Below are 19982 nucleotides of genomic sequence, written 5' to 3'. Positions count from 1 at the left end.
GTATTATAAATAACCCAACCTGGTAGTCAAACTGTTTATACATCATGTATTATAAATAATCCAACCTGGTAGTCAAACTGTTTATATATCATGTATTATAAATAACCCAACCTGGTAGTCAAACTGTTTATATATCATGTATTATAAATAACCCAACCTGGTAGTCAAACTGTTTATACATCATGTATTATAAATAACCCAACCTGGTAGTCAAACTGTTTATATATCATGTATTATAAATAACCCAACCTGGTAGTCAAACTGTTTATACATCATGTATTATAAATAACCCAACCTGGTAGTCAAACTGTTTATACATCATGTATTATAAATAACCCAACCTGGTAGTCAAACTGTTTATACATCATGTATTATAAATAACCCAATCTGGTAGTCAAACTGTTTATACACCATGTATTATAAATAACCCAACCTGGTAGTCAAACTGTTTATATATCATGTATTATAAATAACCCAATCTGGTAGTCAAACTGTTTATATATCATGTATTATAAATAACCCAACCTGGTAGTCAAACTGTTTATATATCATGTATTATAAATAACCCAACCTGGTAGTCAAACTGTTTATATATCATGTATTATAAATAACCCAACCTGGTAGTCAAACTGTTTATATATCATGTATTATAAATAACCCAATCTGGTAGTCAAACTGTTTATATATCATGTATTATAAATAACCCAACCTGGTAGTCAAACTGTTTATACATCATGTATTATAAATAACCCAACCTGGTAGTCAAACTGTTTATATATCATGTATTATAAATAACCCAACCTGGTAGTCAAACTGTTTATATATCATGTATTATAAATAACCCAACCTGGTAGTCAAACTGTTTATATATCATGTATTATAAATAACCCAACCTGGTAGTCAAACTGTTTATACATCATGTATTATAAATAACCCAACCTAGTAGTCAAACTGTTTATACATCATGTATTATAAATAACCCAACCTGGTAGTCAAACTGTTTATATATCATGTATTATAAATAACCCAATCTGGTAGTCAAACTGTTTATACATCATGTATTATAAATAACCCAACCTGGTAGTCAAACTGTTTATACATCATGTATTATAAATAACCCAACCTGGTAGTCAAACTGTTTAAACATCATGTATTATAAATAACCCAATCTGGTAGTCAAACTGTTTATACACCATGTATTATAAATAACCCAATCTGGTAGTCAAACTGTTTATATATCATGTATTATAAATAACCCAATCTGGTAGTCAAACTGTTTATACATCATGTATTATAAATAACCCAACCTGGTAGTCAAACTGTTTATACATCATGTATTATAAATAACCCAACCTGGTAGTCAAACTGTTTATACATCATGTATTATAAATAACCCAACCTGGTAGTCAAACTGTTTATACATCATGTATTATAAATAACCCAACCTGGTAGTCAAACTGTTTATACATCATGTATTATAAATAACCCAACCTGGTAGTCAAACTGTTTATATATCATGTATTATAAATAACCCAACCTGGTAGTCAAACTGTTTATACATCATGTATTATAAATAACCCAACCTGGTAGTCAAACTGTTTATACATCATGTATTATAAATAACCCAACCTGGTAGTCAAACTGTTTATACATCATGTATTATAAATAACCCAACCTGGTAGTCAAACTGTTTATATATCATGTATTATAAATAACCCAACCTGGTAGTCAAACTGTTTATATATCATGTATTATAAATAACCCAACCTGGTAGTCAAACTGTTTATATATCATGTATTATAAATAACCCAATCTGGTAGTCAAACTGTTTATATATCATTATTATAAATAACCCAACCTGGTAGTCAAACTGTTTATACATCATGTATTATAAATAACCAAACCTGGTAGTCAAACTGTTTATACATCATGTATTATAAATAACCCAACCTGGTAGTCAAACTGTTTATATATCATGTATTATAAATAACCCAACCTGGTAGTCAAACTGTTTATATATCATGTATTATAAATAACCCAACCTGGTAGTCAAACTGTTTATATATCATGTATTATAAATAACCCAATCTGGTAGTCAAACTGTTTATATATCATGTATTATAAATAACCCAACCTGGTAGTCAAACTGTTTATATATCATGTATTATAAATAACCCAACCTGGTAGTCAAACTGTTTATATATCATGTATTATAAATAACCCAATCTGGTAGTCAAACTGTTTATATATCATGTATTATAAATAACCCAACCTGGTAGTCAAACTGTTTATACATCATGTATTATAAATAACCCAACCTGGTAGTCAAACTGTTTATACATCATGTATTATAAATAACCCAACCTGGTAGTCAAACTGTTTATACATCATGTATTATAAATAACCCAACCTGGTAGTCAAACTGTTTATACATCATGTATTATAAATAACCCAATCTGGTAGTCAAACTGTTTATATATCATGTATTATAAATAACCCAACCTGGTAGTCAAACTGTTTATATATCATGCATTATAAATAACCCAACCTGGTAGTCAAACTGTTTATATATCATGTATTATAAATAACCCAATCTGGTAGTCAAACTGTTTATATATCATGTATTATAAATAACCCAACCTGGTAGTCAAACTGTTTATATATCATGTATTATAAATAACCCAACCTGGTAGTCAAACTGTTTATACATCATGTATTATAAATAACCCAACCTGGTAGTCAAACTGTTTATACATCATGTATTATAAATAACCCAACCTGGTAGTCAAACTGTTTATACATCATGTATTATAAATAACCCAACCTGGTAGTCAAACTGTTTATACATCATGTATTATAAATAACCCAACCTGGTAGTCAAACTGTTTATACATCATGTATTATAAATAACCAAACCTGGTAGTCAAACTGTTTATATATCATGTATTATAAATAACCCAACCTGGTAGTCAAACTGTTTATACATCATGTATTATAAATAACCCAACCTGGTAGTCAAACTGTTTATACATCATGTATTATAAATAACCCAACCTGGTAGTCAAACTGTTTATACATCATGTATTATAAATAACCCAACCTGGTAGTCAAACTGTTTATACATCATGTATTATAAATAACCCAACCTGGTAGTCAAACTGTTTATATATCATGTATTATAAATAACCCAACCTGGTAGTCAAACTGTTTATACATCATGTATTATAAATAACCAAACCTGGTAGTCAAACTGTTTATATATCATGTATTATAAATAACCCAACCTGGTAGTCAAACTGTTTATACATCATGTATTATAAATAACCCAACCTGGTAGTCAAACTGTTTATACATCATGTATTATAAATAACCCAACCTGGTAGTCAAACTGTTTATACATCATGTATTATAAATAACCCAACCTGGTAGTCAAACTGTTTATATATCATGTATTATAAATAACCCAACCTGGTAGTCAAACTGTTTATACATCATGTATTATAAATAACCCAACCTGGTAGTCAAACTGTTTATACATCATGTATTATAAATAACCCAACCTGGTAGTCAAACTGTTTATACATCATGTATTATAAATAACCCAACCTGGTAGTCAAACTGTTTATATATCATGTATTATAAATAACCCAACCTGGTAGTCAAACTGTTTATATATCATGTATTATAAATAACCCAACCTGGTAGTCAAACTGTTTATATATCATGTATTATAAATAACCCAATCTGGTAGTCAAACTGTTTATATATCATGTATTATAAATAACCCAACCTGGTAGTCAAACTGTTTATATATCATGTATTATAAATAACCCAACCTGGTAGTCAAACTGTTTATATATCATGTATTATAAATAACCCAACCTGGTAGTCAAACTGTTTATATATCATGTATTATAAATAACCCAATCTGGTAGTCAAACTGTTTATATATCATGTATTATAAATAACCCAACCTGGTAGTCAAACTGTTTATACATCATGTATTATAAATAACCCAACCTGGTAGTCAAACTGTTTATACATCATGTATTATAAATAACCCAACCTGGTAGTCAAACTGTTTATACATCATGTATTATAAATAACCCAACCTGGTAGTCAAACTGTTTATATATCATGTATTATAAATAACCCAATCTGGTAGTCAAACTGTTTATATATCATGTATTATAAATAACCCAACCTGGTAGTCAAACTGTTTATATATCATGTATTATAAATAACCCAACCTGGTAGTCAAACTGTTTATATATCATGTATTATAAATAACCCAACCTGGTAGTCAAACTGTTTATATATCATGTATTATAAATAACCCAACCTGGTAGTCAAACTGTTTATATATCATGTATTATAAATAACCCAACCTGGTAGTCAAACTGTTTATACATCATGTATTATAAATAACCCAACCTGGTAGTCAAACTGTTTATACATCATGTATTATAAATAACCCAACCTGGTAGTCAAACTGTTTATATATCATGTATTATAAATAACCCAATCTGGTAGTCAAACTGTTTATACATCATGTATTATAAATAACCCAACCTGGTAGTCAAACTGTTTATACATCATGTATTATAAATAACCCAACCTGGTAGTCAAACTGTTTATACATCATGTATTATAAATAACCCAATCTGGTAGTCAAACTGTTTATACACCATGTATTATAAATAACCCAATCTGGTAGTCAAACTGTTTATATATCATGTATTATAAATAACCCAATCTGGTAGTCAAACTGTTTATACATCATGTATTATAAATAACCCAACCTGGTAGTCAAACTGTTTATACATCATGTATTATAAATAACCCAACCTGGTAGTCAAACTGTTTATACATCATGTATTATAAATAACCCAACCTGGTAGTCAAACTGTTTATACATCATGTATTATAAATAACCCAACCTGGTAGTCAAACTGTTTATACATCATGTATTATAAATAACCCAACCTGGTAGTCAAACTGTTTATATATCATGTATTATAAATAACCCAACCTGGTAGTCAAATTGTTCATATACTATCCCAAGTCTGTGGAAAATATTGGTCATTTCACCCATTTCTAAGCACAACAATTCCACTAAGCGAAACGATTACAAATCAATAGCATCCACTGTTATGAAATGTCTCGAAAGTATTGTTTTAACTTGCATTACTGACCAAGTTAAGAATCTTATTGACCAACTTAAATTTGCATACAGAGCTAACAGATCAGTTGAAGATGCTGTAACAGTTATAGCCCTACTACATGAAGCCCTTACTCATCTGGAACAACCCAAGTCTTTTGTCCATATTCTATTTGTTGACTTTTCATCAGCTTTCAACACCATACAGCCACATCTGATGGTGAACAAGGTAAATGCAATGAATGTAAACCCCAACTAGATTTTCTAACTAACAGACAGCAATTAGAGTAAATGGGAGAGGTGTGAATAATCATAAATTCCTCTGTAACAGTGTCTGATATGTAGTACATGTACGTCTACTGGTGCACCCCAGGGCTCAGTAATCTCTCCTGTTCTGTTCACTTTGTAGTACATGTACGTCCACTGGTGCACCCCAGGGCTCAGTAATCTCTCCTGTTCTGTTCACTTTGTAGTACATGTACGTCCACTGGTGCACCCCAGGGCTCGGTATATCTCTCCTGTTCTGTTCACTTTGTACACAAATGATCTTAAAGGCCCAAGTGAAAAGGGACAGATGGTCAAATATGCTGATGATACAGCATTTGGAGATTATTCAAATGATGAAAAACACTTTGAAAATCAAGTGCATCACTTCAAATAACGGTGTGAAGACAACTATCTAGAATTGAACACAGAGAAAACAAAAGAAATCATGGTAATTGACTTTAGTAGATCTAGAAGGGAAGTTAATGCACTTGAAATTAACTCTGAGGTTGTAGAACATGTTTCATTTCAATATACCCCTACCTACATGTACATGTAGGAACACTCATTGATGACAAACTTACATTCCAACAGAAAATAGATGCTAGAAGAAATACCAACAGTGAACTGAGATCACTGAATATTAGACCAGATGTACTGAAAGCATTCTACACACATTGACAGTGTAGTTACCTTTTCATTTTTACAGCTGGTTAACAAATTACAGACAGTTGTCAACACTTATGTGGATCAGAATATAAAAGCATGAAATCAATGTATGGAAATGAAATAGCGCATTTGCTACAAAAATGACCACTGACCCTTAACTCATTACTTTGAAATGGACTTGGGTCACAGCTATAAAGTATTATCCTTGAGAATACATATGGACTTGGGTCACAGCTATAAAGTATTATCCTTGAGAATACATATGGACTTGGGTCACAGCTATAAAGTATTATCCTTGAGAATACATATGGACTTGGGTCACAGCTATAAAGTATTATCCTTGAGAATACATATGGACTTGGGTCACAGCTATAAAGTATTATCCTTGAGAATACATATGGACTTGGGTCACAGCTATAAAGTATTATCCTTGAGAATACATCATGCTGAGCTCATTTATGTACCCTTCTCTGCCATAAGAATACTTAAAGGTGATATAAAATGCTCCATACCCAAATCTTGAAAATGTTCTTTATATGTCTCTTACCCAGTAAATGAAGGTAACTATTCAAAATTGCATGATAAGTGAGAAAAAAAGAGTTAAAACTGGCGACCAGCAGCGACCCAAGCAGCCATGAACTTGCAGTTACACTGCCTATTGTTCTCCCTTTTGGGGATTATGACATCATCGAGTTCTGTTTCATGCCAGTTAGTATAGTAAGCAATGGTAGACATTAGTAATTCTGACTTTGATACTCGTCAGAATTAATCACAGAGTGATGATTCTTCTTTCAATGACGATTTTACCATGTTTGACAGATAAATTTGGCTTTTTATGTAGGTGTCATGTCCTACGATATTAGCAACAATAGTGAAAATAAAGTAATATAATAATATAATAATAACAATACCTTTGTTGGGAACTGTTGAAATCTTGAAATCAGATTGTAATAATCTTTATCTGAATTGAAATCCATGCTCTTCACAGTTTTCTCAAAATTTCTCAATATATCTTCATAGGAACTTATGGGGAAATAAAAGCTGTGGAAGGAAATTTAACTACTGATAAGTTATCTTCACAAGTCCACAGTACTATCCCAGGGTGGTGAAATGAACATCAGATGATCATCAAATCATGCTATACTAGTGAAATGTACATCACTAGGTGATTATTACTTCATGCTATGGTAGTGAAATGTACATCACTAGGTGATCATTACTTCATGCTATAGTAGTGAAATGTACATCACTAGGTGATTATTACTTCATGCTATAGTAGTGAAATGTACATCACTAGGTGATTATTACTTCATGCTATAGTAGTGAAATGTACATCACTAGGTGATTATTACTTCATGCTATACTAGTGAAATGTACATCACTAGGTGATTATTACTTCATGCTATGGTAGTGAAATGTACATCACTAGGTGATTATTACTTCATGCTATACTAGTGAAATGTACATCACTAGGTGATTATTACATGCTATAGTAGTGAAATGTACATCACTAGGTGATTATTACTTCATGCTATGGTAGTGAAATGTACATCACTAGGTGATTATTACATGCTATAGTAGTGAAATGTACATCACTAGGTGATCATTACTTCATGCTATAGTAGTGAAATGTACATCACTAGGTGATTATTACTTCATGCTATAGTAGTGAAATGTACACCACTAGGTGATTATTACATGCTATACTAGTGAAATGTACATCACTAGGTGATCATTACTTCATGCTATGGTAGTGAAATGTACATCACTAGGTGATCATTACTTCATGCTATACTAGTGAAATGTACATCACTAGGTGATCATTACTTCATGCTATGGTAGTGAAATGTACATCACTAGGTGATTATTACATGCTATACTAGTGAAATGTACACCACTAGGTGATTATTACATGCTATACTAGTGAAATGTACATCACTAGGTGATCATTACTTCATGCTATGGTAGTGAAATGTACATCACTAGGTAATCATTACATGCTATAGTAGTGAAATGTACATCACTAGGTGATTATTACATGCTATAGTTAGTAGTGAAATGTACACCACTAGGTGATCATTACATGCTATGGTAGTGAAATGTACATCACTAGGTGATCATTACTTCATGCTATAGTAGTGTAATGTACATCACTAGGTAATCATTACATGCTATACTAGTGAAATGTACACCACTAGGTGATCATTACATGCTATGGTAGTGAAATGCACATCACTAGGTGATCATTACTTCATGCTATGGTAGTGAAATGAACATCAGATGATCATCAAATCATGCTATACTAGTGAAATGTACATCACTAGGTGATTATTACTTCATGCTATGGTAGTGAAATGTACATCACTAGGTGATCATTACTTCATGCTATAGTAGTGAAATGTACATCACTAGGTGATTATTACTTCATGCTATAGTAGTGAAATGTACATCACTAGGTGATTATTACTTCATGCTATAGTAGTGAAATGTACATCACTAGGTGATTATTACTTCATGCTATACTAGTGAAATGTACATCACTAGGTGATTATTACTTCATGCTATACTAGTGAAATGTACATCACTAGGTGATTATTACTTCATGCTATACTAGTGAAATGTACATCACTAGGTGATTATTACATGCTATAGTAGTGAAATGTACATCACTAGGTGATTATTACTTCATGCTATGGTAGTGAAATGTACATCACTAGGTGATTATTACATGCTATAGTAGTGAAATGTACATCACTAGGTGATCATTACTTCATGCTATAGTAGTGAAATGTACATCACTAGGTGATTATTACTTCATGCTATAGTAGTGAAATGTACACCACTAGGTGATTATTACATGCTATACTAGTGAAATGTACATCACTAGGTGATCATTACTTCATGCTATGGTAGTGAAATGTACATCACTAGGTGATCATTACTTCATGCTATACTAGTGAAATGTACATCACTAGGTGATCATTACTTCATGCTATGGTAGTGAAATGTACATCACTAGGTGATTATTACATGCTATACTAGTGAAATGTACACCACTAGGTGATTATTACATGCTATACTAGTGAAATGTACATCACTAGGTGATCATTACTTCATGCTATGGTAGTGAAATGTACATCACTAGGTAATCATTACATGCTATAGTAGTGAAATGTACATCACTAGGTGATTATTACATGCTATAGTTAGTAGTGAAATGTACACCACTAGGTGATCATTACATGCTATGGTAGTGAAATGTACATCACTAGGTGATCATTACTTCATGCTATAGTAGTGTAATGTACATCACTAGGTAATCATTACATGCTATACTAGTGAAATGTACACCACTAGGTGATCATTACATGCTATGGTAGTGAAATGCACATCACTAGGTGATCATTACTTCATGCTATGGTAGTGAAATGTACATCACTAGGTGATTATTACATGCTATAGTAGTGAAATGTACATCACTAGGTGATTATTACTTCATGCTATAGTAGTGAAATGTACATCACTAGGTGATCATTACTTCATGCTATAGTAGTGAAATGTACATCACTAGGTGATCATTACTTCATGCTATACTAGTGAAATGTACATCACTAGGTGATCATTACTTCATGTTATGGTAGTGAAATGTACATCACTAGGTGATCATTACTTCATGCTATACTAGTGAAATGTACATCACTAGGTGATCATTAAATGCTAGTGAAATGTACATCACTTGGTGATTATTACATGCTATAGTAGTGAAATGTACATCACTAGGTGATTATTACATGCTATAGTAGTGAAATGTACATCACTAGGTGATTATTACATGCTATAGTAGTGAAATGTACATCACTAGGTGATTATTACATGCTATAGTAGTGAAATGTACATCACTAGGTGATTATTACATGCTATAGTTAGTAGTGAAATGTACATCACTAGGTGATCATTACTTCATGCTATGGTAGTGAAATGTACATCACTAGGTGATCATTACTTCATGCTATACTAGTGAAATGTACATCACTAGGTGATCATTACTTCATGCTATGGTAGTGAAATGTACATCACTAGGTGATTATTACATGCTATACTAGTGAAATGTACACCACTAGGTGATTATTACATGCTATACTAGTGAAATGTACATCACTAGGTGATCATTACTTCATGCTATGGTAGTGAAATGTACATCACTAGGTAATCATTACATGCTATAGTAGTGAAATGTACATCACTAGGTGATTATTACATGCTATAGTTAGTAGTGAAATGTACACCACTAGGTGATCATTACATGCTATGGTAGTGAAATGTACATCACTAGGTGATCATTACTTCATGCTATAGTAGTGTAATGTACATCACTAGGTAATCATTACATGCTATACTAGTGAAATGTACACCACTAGGTGATCATTACATGCTATGGTAGTGAAATGCACATCACTAGGTGATCATTACTTCATGCTATGGTAGTGAAATGAACATCAGATGATCATCAAATCATGCTATACTAGTGAAATGTACATCACTAGGTGATTATTACTTCATGCTATGGTAGTGAAATGTACATCACTAGGTGATCATTACTTCATGCTATAGTAGTGAAATGTACATCACTAGGTGATTATTACTTCATGCTATAGTAGTGAAATGTACATCACTAGGTGATTATTACTTCATGCTATAGTAGTGAAATGTACATCACTAGGTGATTATTACTTCATGCTATACTAGTGAAATGTACATCACTAGGTGATTATTACTTCATGCTATGGTAGTGAAATGTACATCACTAGGTGATTATTACTTCATGCTATACTAGTGAAATGTACATCACTAGGTGATTATTACATGCTATAGTAGTGAAATGTACATCACTAGGTGATTATTACTTCATGCTATGGTAGTGAAATGTACATCACTAGGTGATTATTACATGCTATAGTAGTGAAATGTACATCACTAGGTGATCATTACTTCATGCTATAGTAGTGAAATGTACATCACTAGGTGATTATTACTTCATGCTATAGTAGTGAAATGTACACCACTAGGTGATTATTACATGCTATACTAGTGAAATGTACATCACTAGGTGATCATTACTTCATGCTATGGTAGTGAAATGTACATCACTAGGTGATCATTACTTCATGCTATACTAGTGAAATGTACATCACTAGGTGATCATTACTTCATGCTATGGTAGTGAAATGTACATCACTAGGTGATTATTACATGCTATACTAGTGAAATGTACACCACTAGGTGATTATTACATGCTATACTAGTGAAATGTACATCACTAGGTGATCATTACTTCATGCTATGGTAGTGAAATGTACATCACTAGGTAATCATTACATGCTATAGTAGTGAAATGTACATCACTAGGTGATTATTACATGCTATAGTTAGTAGTGAAATGTACACCACTAGGTGATCATTACATGCTATGGTAGTGAAATGTACATCACTAGGTGATCATTACTTCATGCTATAGTAGTGTAATGTACATCACTAGGTAATCATTACATGCTATACTAGTGAAATGTACACCACTAGGTGATCATTACATGCTATGGTAGTGAAATGCACATCACTAGGTGATCATTACTTCATGCTATGGTAGTGAAATGTACATCACTAGGTGATTATTACATGCTATAGTAGTGAAATGTACATCACTAGGTGATTATTACTTCATGCTATAGTAGTGAAATGTACATCACTAGGTGATCATTACTTCATGCTATAGTAGTGAAATGTACATCACTAGGTGATCATTACTTCATGCTATACTAGTGAAATGTACATCACTAGGTGATCATTACTTCATGCTATGGTAGTGAAATGTACATCACTAGGTGATCATTACTTCATGCTATACTAGTGAAATGTACATCACTAGGTGATCATTAAATGCTAGTGAAATGTACATCACTTGGTGATTATTACATGCTATAGTAGTGAAATGTACATCACTAGGTGATTATTACATGCTATAGTAGTGAAATGTACATCACTAGGTGATTATTACATGCTATAGTAGTGAAATGTACATCACTAGGTGATTATTACATGCTATAGTAGTGAAATGTACATCACTAGGTGATTATTACATGCTATAGTTAGTAGTGAAATGTACATCACTAGGTGATCATTACATGCTATAGTAGTGAAATGTACATCACTAGGTGATTATTACATGCTATAGTAGTGAAATGTACATCACTAGGTAATCATTACATGCTATAGTTAGTAGTGAAATGTACATCACTAGATGATTATTACATGCTATAGTAGTGAAATGTACATCACTAGGTGATTATTAAATGCTATAGTAGTGAAATGTACATCACTAGGTGATCATTACATGCTATACTAGTGAAATGTACATCACTAGGTGATTATTACATGCTATACTAGTGAAATGTACATCACTAGGTGATTATTACATGCTATGGTAGTGAAATGTACATCACTAGGTGATCATTACATGCTATACTAGTGAAATGTACATCACTAGGTGATTATTACATGCTATGGTAGTGAAATGTACATCACTAGGTGATCATTACATGCTATACTAGTGAAATGTACATCACTAGGTGATCATTACATGCTATACTAGTGAAATGTACATCACTAGGTGATTATTACATGCTATAGTAGTGAAATGTACATCACTAGATGATTATTACATGCTATACTAGTGAAATGTACATCACTAGGTGATTATTACATGCTATGGTAGTGAAATGTACATCACTAGGTGATCATTACATGCTATACTAGTGAAATGTACATCACTAGGTGATCATTACATGCTATGGTAGTGAAATGTACATCACTAGGTGATTATTACTTCATGCTATGGTAGTGAAATGTACATCACTAGGTGATTATTACATGCTATAGTAGTGAAATGTACATCACTAGGTGATTATTACTTCATGCTATAGTAGTGAAATGTACATCACTAGGTGATCATTACTTCATGCTATAGTAGTGAAATGTACATCACTAGGTGATCATTACTTCATGCTATACTAGTGAAATGTACATCACTAGGTGATCATTACTTCATGCTATGGTAGTGAAATGTACATCACTAGGTGATCATTACTTCATGCTATACTAGTGAAATGTACATCACTAGGTGATCATTAAATGCTAGTGAAATGTACATCACTTGGTGATTATTACATGCTATAGTAGTGAAATGTACATCACTAGGTGATTATTACATGCTATAGTAGTGAAATGTACATCACTAGGTGATTATTAAATGCTAGTGAAATGTACATCACTTGGTGATTATTACATGCTATAGTAGTGAAATGTACACCACTAGGTGATTATTACATGCTATAGTAGTGAAATGTACATCACTAGGTGATTATTACATGCTATAGTAGTGAAATGTACATCACTAGGTGATTATTACATGCTATAGTAGTGAAATGTACATCACTAGGTGATTATTACATGCTATAGTTAGTAGTGAAATGTACATCACTAGGTGATCATTACATGCTATAGTAGTGAAATGTACATCACTAGGTGATTATTACATGCTATAGTAGTGAAATGTACATCACTAGGTGATTATTACATGCTATAGTAGTGAAATGTACATCACTAGGTGAATATTACATGCTATAGTAGTGAAATGTACATCACTAGTTGATTATTACATGCTATAGTTAGTAGTGAAATGTACATCACTAGGTAATCATTACATGCTATAGTTAGTAGTGAAATGTACATCACTAGGTGATTATTAAATGCTATAGTAGTGAAATGTACATCACTAGGTGATCATTACATGCTATACTAGTGAAATGTACATCACTAGGTGATTATTACATGCTATGGTAGTGAAATGTACATCACTAGGTGATCATTACATGCTATACTAGTGAAATGTACATCACTAGGTGATCATTACATGCTATACTAGTGAAATGTACATCACTAGGTGATTATTACATGCTATAGTAGTGAAATGTACATCACTAGATGATTATTACATGCTATACTAGTGAAATGTACATCACTAGGTGATTATTACATGCTATGGTAGTGAAATGTACATCACTAGGTGATCATTACATGCTATACTAGTGAAATGTACATCACTAGGTGATCATTACATGCTATACTAGTGAAATGTACATCACTAGGTGATTATTACATGCTATAGTAGTGAAATGTACATCACTAGATGATTATTACATGCTATACTAGTGAAATGTACATCACTAGGTGATTATTACATGCTATGGTAGTGAAATGTACATCACTAGGTGATCATTACATGCTATAGTAGTGAAATGTACATCACTAGGTGATTATTACATGCTATAGTTAGTAGTGAAATGTACATCACTTGGTGATCATTACATGCTATAGTAGTGAAATGTACATCACTAGGTGATCATTACTTCATGCTATAGTAGTGAAATGTACATCACTAGGTGATCATTACTTCATGCTATAGTAGTGAAATGTACATCACTAGGTGATCATTAAATGCTATAGTAGTGAAATGTACATCACTAGGTGATCATTACTTCATGCTATGGTAGTGAAATGTACATCACTAGGTGATCATTACTTCATGCTATACTAGTGAAATGTACATCACTAGGTGATTATTACATGCTATAGTAGTGAAATGTACATCACTAGGTGATCATCACATGCTATAGTTAGTAGTGAAATGTACATCACTAGGTGATCATTAGGGACCGGTCAGTTTCTCCAGCCTGGGGGGGGGGGGGGGGCGGTGGATTCTTATATCGGACCGACAAAAAGTCACTGACCCCCCTATCTGAAAACCAAAAACAGGCTGACCCCCCTATCACTTCATTCTAAAACATGATGACCCCTCCCCCCATATATAATATTCGCATGACAAGTATTTTTTTATCGTGACTCAGTGTGGACTGCTTGACTGTCTTGCATCTACTTTATAAGATCCCAGGTTAGCACTATCATATTTATAATTATTGACTACACAGGGTAAATATATTCGAAAAGGAGTTTAACAGCATCTTGGCAGTGAAGGGTAGGAAAGCTTGAGAAGGGAATATGTACATCTCTTATGGGGGTCCTAGGGGGTCTCCCCCTAGAAGCCCAGGAGGTTTTTAACTCTGAAAAGTCAATTTTGAGATTATTCAGACATTTTCAGAAAATAATTTCCAAGCTTTCAAGACAGCACCAACATGTAAAATGCAACTACATAAGGTTGAAATATTTTTGAAATATAGTTTGATAGGATCTTGACAGTAAGACGTAGGGGGAAGATCTTGAGACTAGGATGTGTACACCTCATGTGTGGGGGGGTCCTAGGGGGTCTCCCCCTAGAAGCCCCGGAGGTTTTTAACTCTGAAAAGTCAATTTTGAGACTATTCAGACCCTTTCAGACAATAATTTCCAAGCCTTACAAGACAACACCAACATGTTTAAAGCAATAGGGTTGAAATACTTTTGAAATATACTTTGATAGCATCTTGACAGTAAGAGGGGAAGAGCTTGAGACTGGGATATGTCCACCTCATGTGGGGGGTCTGAGGGGGTCTCCCTCTAGAAACCCTGGAGGATTTTTACTCTTAAAGCCAATATTTAGGCTATTCAGACCCTTTCAAGCAATAACTTAATCCATGCTTTACAAGACAGCAAGTATCAGAAACTATTCTTTATAACTTACACTAAGGGTTGAAATATCTTAAAAAGTTTAAATGGCATCATTATATACATGTAGTAAAGGTCAGCACATCTATAATGGTAGTATCATTGGTAGGGGAGATTTGGAGTTTAAGGCAATTTTAGACTATCTTGGCAAACGTTTCAGATCTTGAAAAGACAATATCATATCAAATTAGAAAAGGGTGAAAATATTTAAGAAAAGTTTAATACCATTATGACAGTAAAAAGGTTGTTGGTGCATCTGATTGTTGGTTGAATGTATGAGTGGCCTCTGGGGGTGAGGGAGTCCTTGGGGTTTTCCCCCTGGCAGATCTGGAGTTTTTTGCTTGAGATACTAAGGCAATGTTTAGGTTATTCATAACCATAATATTTCCAAGCTTCGAAAAGCTAACATAAAACGTTTTTAAATGAGTTTCTCATATCACATAAAATGGACACATAACATTATTTAGTATATAGGGGCATTAATATTGCATGTATAATAAAGTCACCGGTATGTTAGAGAACTTTAGGTGGTCATACCTAGTGTATAATAGTAACTGGAATCTGATGAGATGTGATTTGTAGTGTCAATAGCATGATGAGTAGAACAATTTAGATTAACTTCATTCATAAACTATCTATGAAAATTACCATTACGAAACCTTCAAGTTCACTTTTGCCCCAAACTGCAATATAAGTGAAGCATTGATTGTGAAACAGCCAAGCATTTACATGACATGTTCTGTAACTAGTGTGGTAAGTAGGTAATACCGGTACATGTACAATGTATATGAATATGTATAGTTAGGTTTGAACTAATAAGTAATGTTAAAGAATTCATATAAGAAACAGGGACAAGAACAAATATTGACATGTACCACATTTCAGACAAGGCTATATGCCGTTGTAGAAAGGATTTTTTTCTTCCATCACAATCTAAAACACAATGACCCCCCCTTCCACAATTTTCAAAACAGCATGACCCCCCCCCCCCCCCCTACTGCCAATTTCAAAAACAGGGTGACCCCCCCTACCAATCCACCGGCCCCCCCAGGCCGAAGAAACTGACCGGTCCCTTACTTCATGCTATGGTAGTGAAATGTACATCACTAGGTAATCATTACATGCTATAGTAGTGAAATGTACATCACTAGGTGATTATTACATGCTATAGTAGTGAAATGTACATCACTAGGTGATCATTACTTCATGCTATAGTAGTGAAATGTACATCACTAGGTGATCATTACATGCTATAGTAGTGAAATGTACATCACTAGGTGATTATTACATGCTATACTAGTGAAATGTACATCACTAGGTGATTATTACTTCATGCTATAGTAGTGAAATGTACATCACTAGGTGATCATTACATGCTATAGTAGTGAAATGTACATCACTAGGTGATTATTACATGCTATACTAGTGAAATGTACATCACTAGGTGATCATTACTTCATGCTATACTAGTGAAATGTACATCACTAGGTGATCATTACTTCATGTTATAGTAGTGAAATGTACATCACTAGGTGATTATTACATGCTATACTAGTGAAATGTACATCACTAGGTGATCATTACTTCATGCTATACTAGTGAAATGTACATCACTAGGTAATCAGTACATGCTATGGTAGTGAAATGTACATCACTAGGTGATTATTACATGCTATAGTTAGTAGTGAAATGTACATCACTAGGTGATTATTACTTCATGCTATACTAGTGAAATGTACATCACTAGGTGATTATTACATGCTATAGTTAGTAGTGAAATGTACATCACTAGGTGATCATTACATGCTATGGTAGTGAAATGTACATCACTAGGTGATTATTACTTCATGTTATAGTAGTGAAATGTACATCACTAGGTGATTGTTACATGCTATAGTTAGTAGTGAAATGTACATCACTAGGTGATTATTACTTCATGCTATAGTGGTGAAATGTACATCACTAGGTGATCAATACTTCATGCTATACTAGTGAAATGTACATCACTAGGTGATTGTTACATGCTATAGTTAGTAGTGAAATGTACATCACTAGGTGATCATTACTTCATGCTATACTAGTGAAATGTACATCACTAGGTGATCATTACTTCATGCTATAGTAGTGAAATGTACATCACTAGGTGATTATTACTTCATGCTATACTAGTGAAATGTACATCACTAGGTGATCATTACTTCATGCTATACTAGTGAAATGTACATCACTAGGTGATCATTACTTCATGCTATAGTAGTGAAATGTACATCACTAGGTGATTATTACATGCTATACTAGTGAAATGTACATCACTAGGTGATCATTACTTCATGCTATACTAGTGAAATGTACATCACTAGGTAATCAGTACATGCTATGGTAGTGAAATGTACATCACTAGGTGATTATTACATGCTATAGTTAGTAGTGAAATGTACATCACTAGGTGATTATTACATGCTATAGTAGTGAAATGTACATCACTAGGTGATCATTACATGCTATAGTTAGTAGTGAAATGTACATCACTAGATGATTATTACATGCTATAGTAGTGAAATGTACATCACTAGATGATTATTACTTCATGCTATAGTAGTGAAATGTACATCACTAGATGATTATTACATGCTAAACTAGTGAAATGTACATCACTAGGTGATTATTACATGCTATGGTAGTGAAATGTACATCACTAGGTGATTATTACATGCTATAGTAGTGAAATGTACATCACTAGGTGATCATTACATGCTATAGTTAGTAGTGAAATGTACATCACTAGATGATTATTACATGCTATAGTAGTGAAATGTACATCACTAGGTGATTATTACTTCATGCTATAGTAGTGAAATGTACATCACTAGATGATTATTACATGCTATACTAGTGAAATGTACATCACTAGGTGATTATTACATGCTATGGTAGTGAAATGTACATCACTAGGTGATCATTACATGCTACAGTTAGTAGTGAAATGTACATCACTAGGTGATCATCATATGCTATAGTTAGTAGTGAAATGTACATCACTAGGTGATCATTACTTCATGCTATAGTAGTGAAATGTACATCACTAGGTGATTATTACTTCATGCTATAGTAGTGAAATGTACATCACTAGGTGATCATTACTTCATGCTATAGTAGTGAAATGTACATCACTAGGTGATTATTACTTCATGCTATAGTAGTGAAATGTACACCACTAGGTGATTATTACTTCATGCTATAGTAGTGAAATGTACATCACTAGGTGATCATTACTTCATGCTATAGTAGTGAAATGTACACCACTAGGTGATCATTACTTCATGCTATAGTAGTGAAATGTACATCACTAGGTGATCATTACTTCATGCTATAGTAGTGAAATGTACACCACTAGGTGATTATTACTTCATGCTATAGTAGTGAAATGTACATCACTAGGTGATTATTACTTCATGCTATAGTAGTGAAATGTACACCACTAGGTGATCATTACTTCATGCTATAGTAGTGAAATGTACATCACTAGGTGATCATTACTTCATGCTATAGTAGTGAAATGTACACCACTAGGTGATCATTACTTCATGCTATAGTAGTGAAATGTACATCACTAGGTGATTATTACTTCATGCTATAGTAGTGAAATGTACATCACTAGGTGATTATTACTTCATGCTATAGTAGTGAAATGTACATCACTAGGTGATTGTTACATGCTATAGTTAGTAGTGAAATGTACATCACTAGGTGATTATTACTTCATGCTATAGTGGTGAAATGTACATCACTAGGTGATCAATACTTCATGCTATACTAGTGAAATGTACATCACTAGGTGATTGTTACATGCTATAGTTAGTAGTGAAATGTACATCACTAGGTGATCATTACTTCATGCTATAGTAGTGAAATGTACATCACTAGGTGATTATTACTTCATGCTATAGTAGTGAAATGTACATCACTAGGTGATTATTACTTCATGCTATAGTAGTGAAATGTACATCACTAGGTGATTATTACTTCATGCTATACTAGTGAAATGTACATCACTAGGTGATTATTACTTCATGCTATAGTAGTGAAATGTACATCACTAGGTGATCATTACTTCATGCTATAGTAGTGAAATGTACATCACTAGGTGATTATTACTTCATGCTATACTAGTGAA

The 19982-nt window shown here is 33.1% G+C and overlaps 1 protein-coding gene across 6 annotated transcripts in view; it reads right to left on the bottom strand.

Annotated features, from left to right (window-relative positions):
- The window catches only part of LOC144448352 (uncharacterized), a 121520-nt gene that overhangs the window by 80201 nt on the left and 21337 nt on the right, over nt 1-19982 (bottom strand). For 5 of the 6 annotated variants that reach the window (XM_078138561.1, XM_078138562.1, XM_078138560.1 and 2 more), the window contains exon 3: nt 7006-7135. The exons of the other annotated variant lie outside the window; for it this stretch is intronic. In XM_078138561.1, coding sequence (XP_077994687.1) covers nt 7006-7135 — 130 coding nt within the window. The remainder of the gene's footprint in view (nt 1-7005; nt 7136-19982) is intronic. 6 annotated transcript variants of the gene reach the window in all.

The sequence above is a fragment of the Glandiceps talaboti genome, chromosome 17, assembly GCF_964340395.1.
Source record: "Glandiceps talaboti chromosome 17, keGlaTala1.1, whole genome shotgun sequence".
NCBI classification, from domain to species: Eukaryota; Metazoa; Hemichordata; class Enteropneusta; family Spengelidae; genus Glandiceps; species Glandiceps talaboti.
This window is presented reverse-complemented; position numbering and strand designations above follow the sequence as displayed.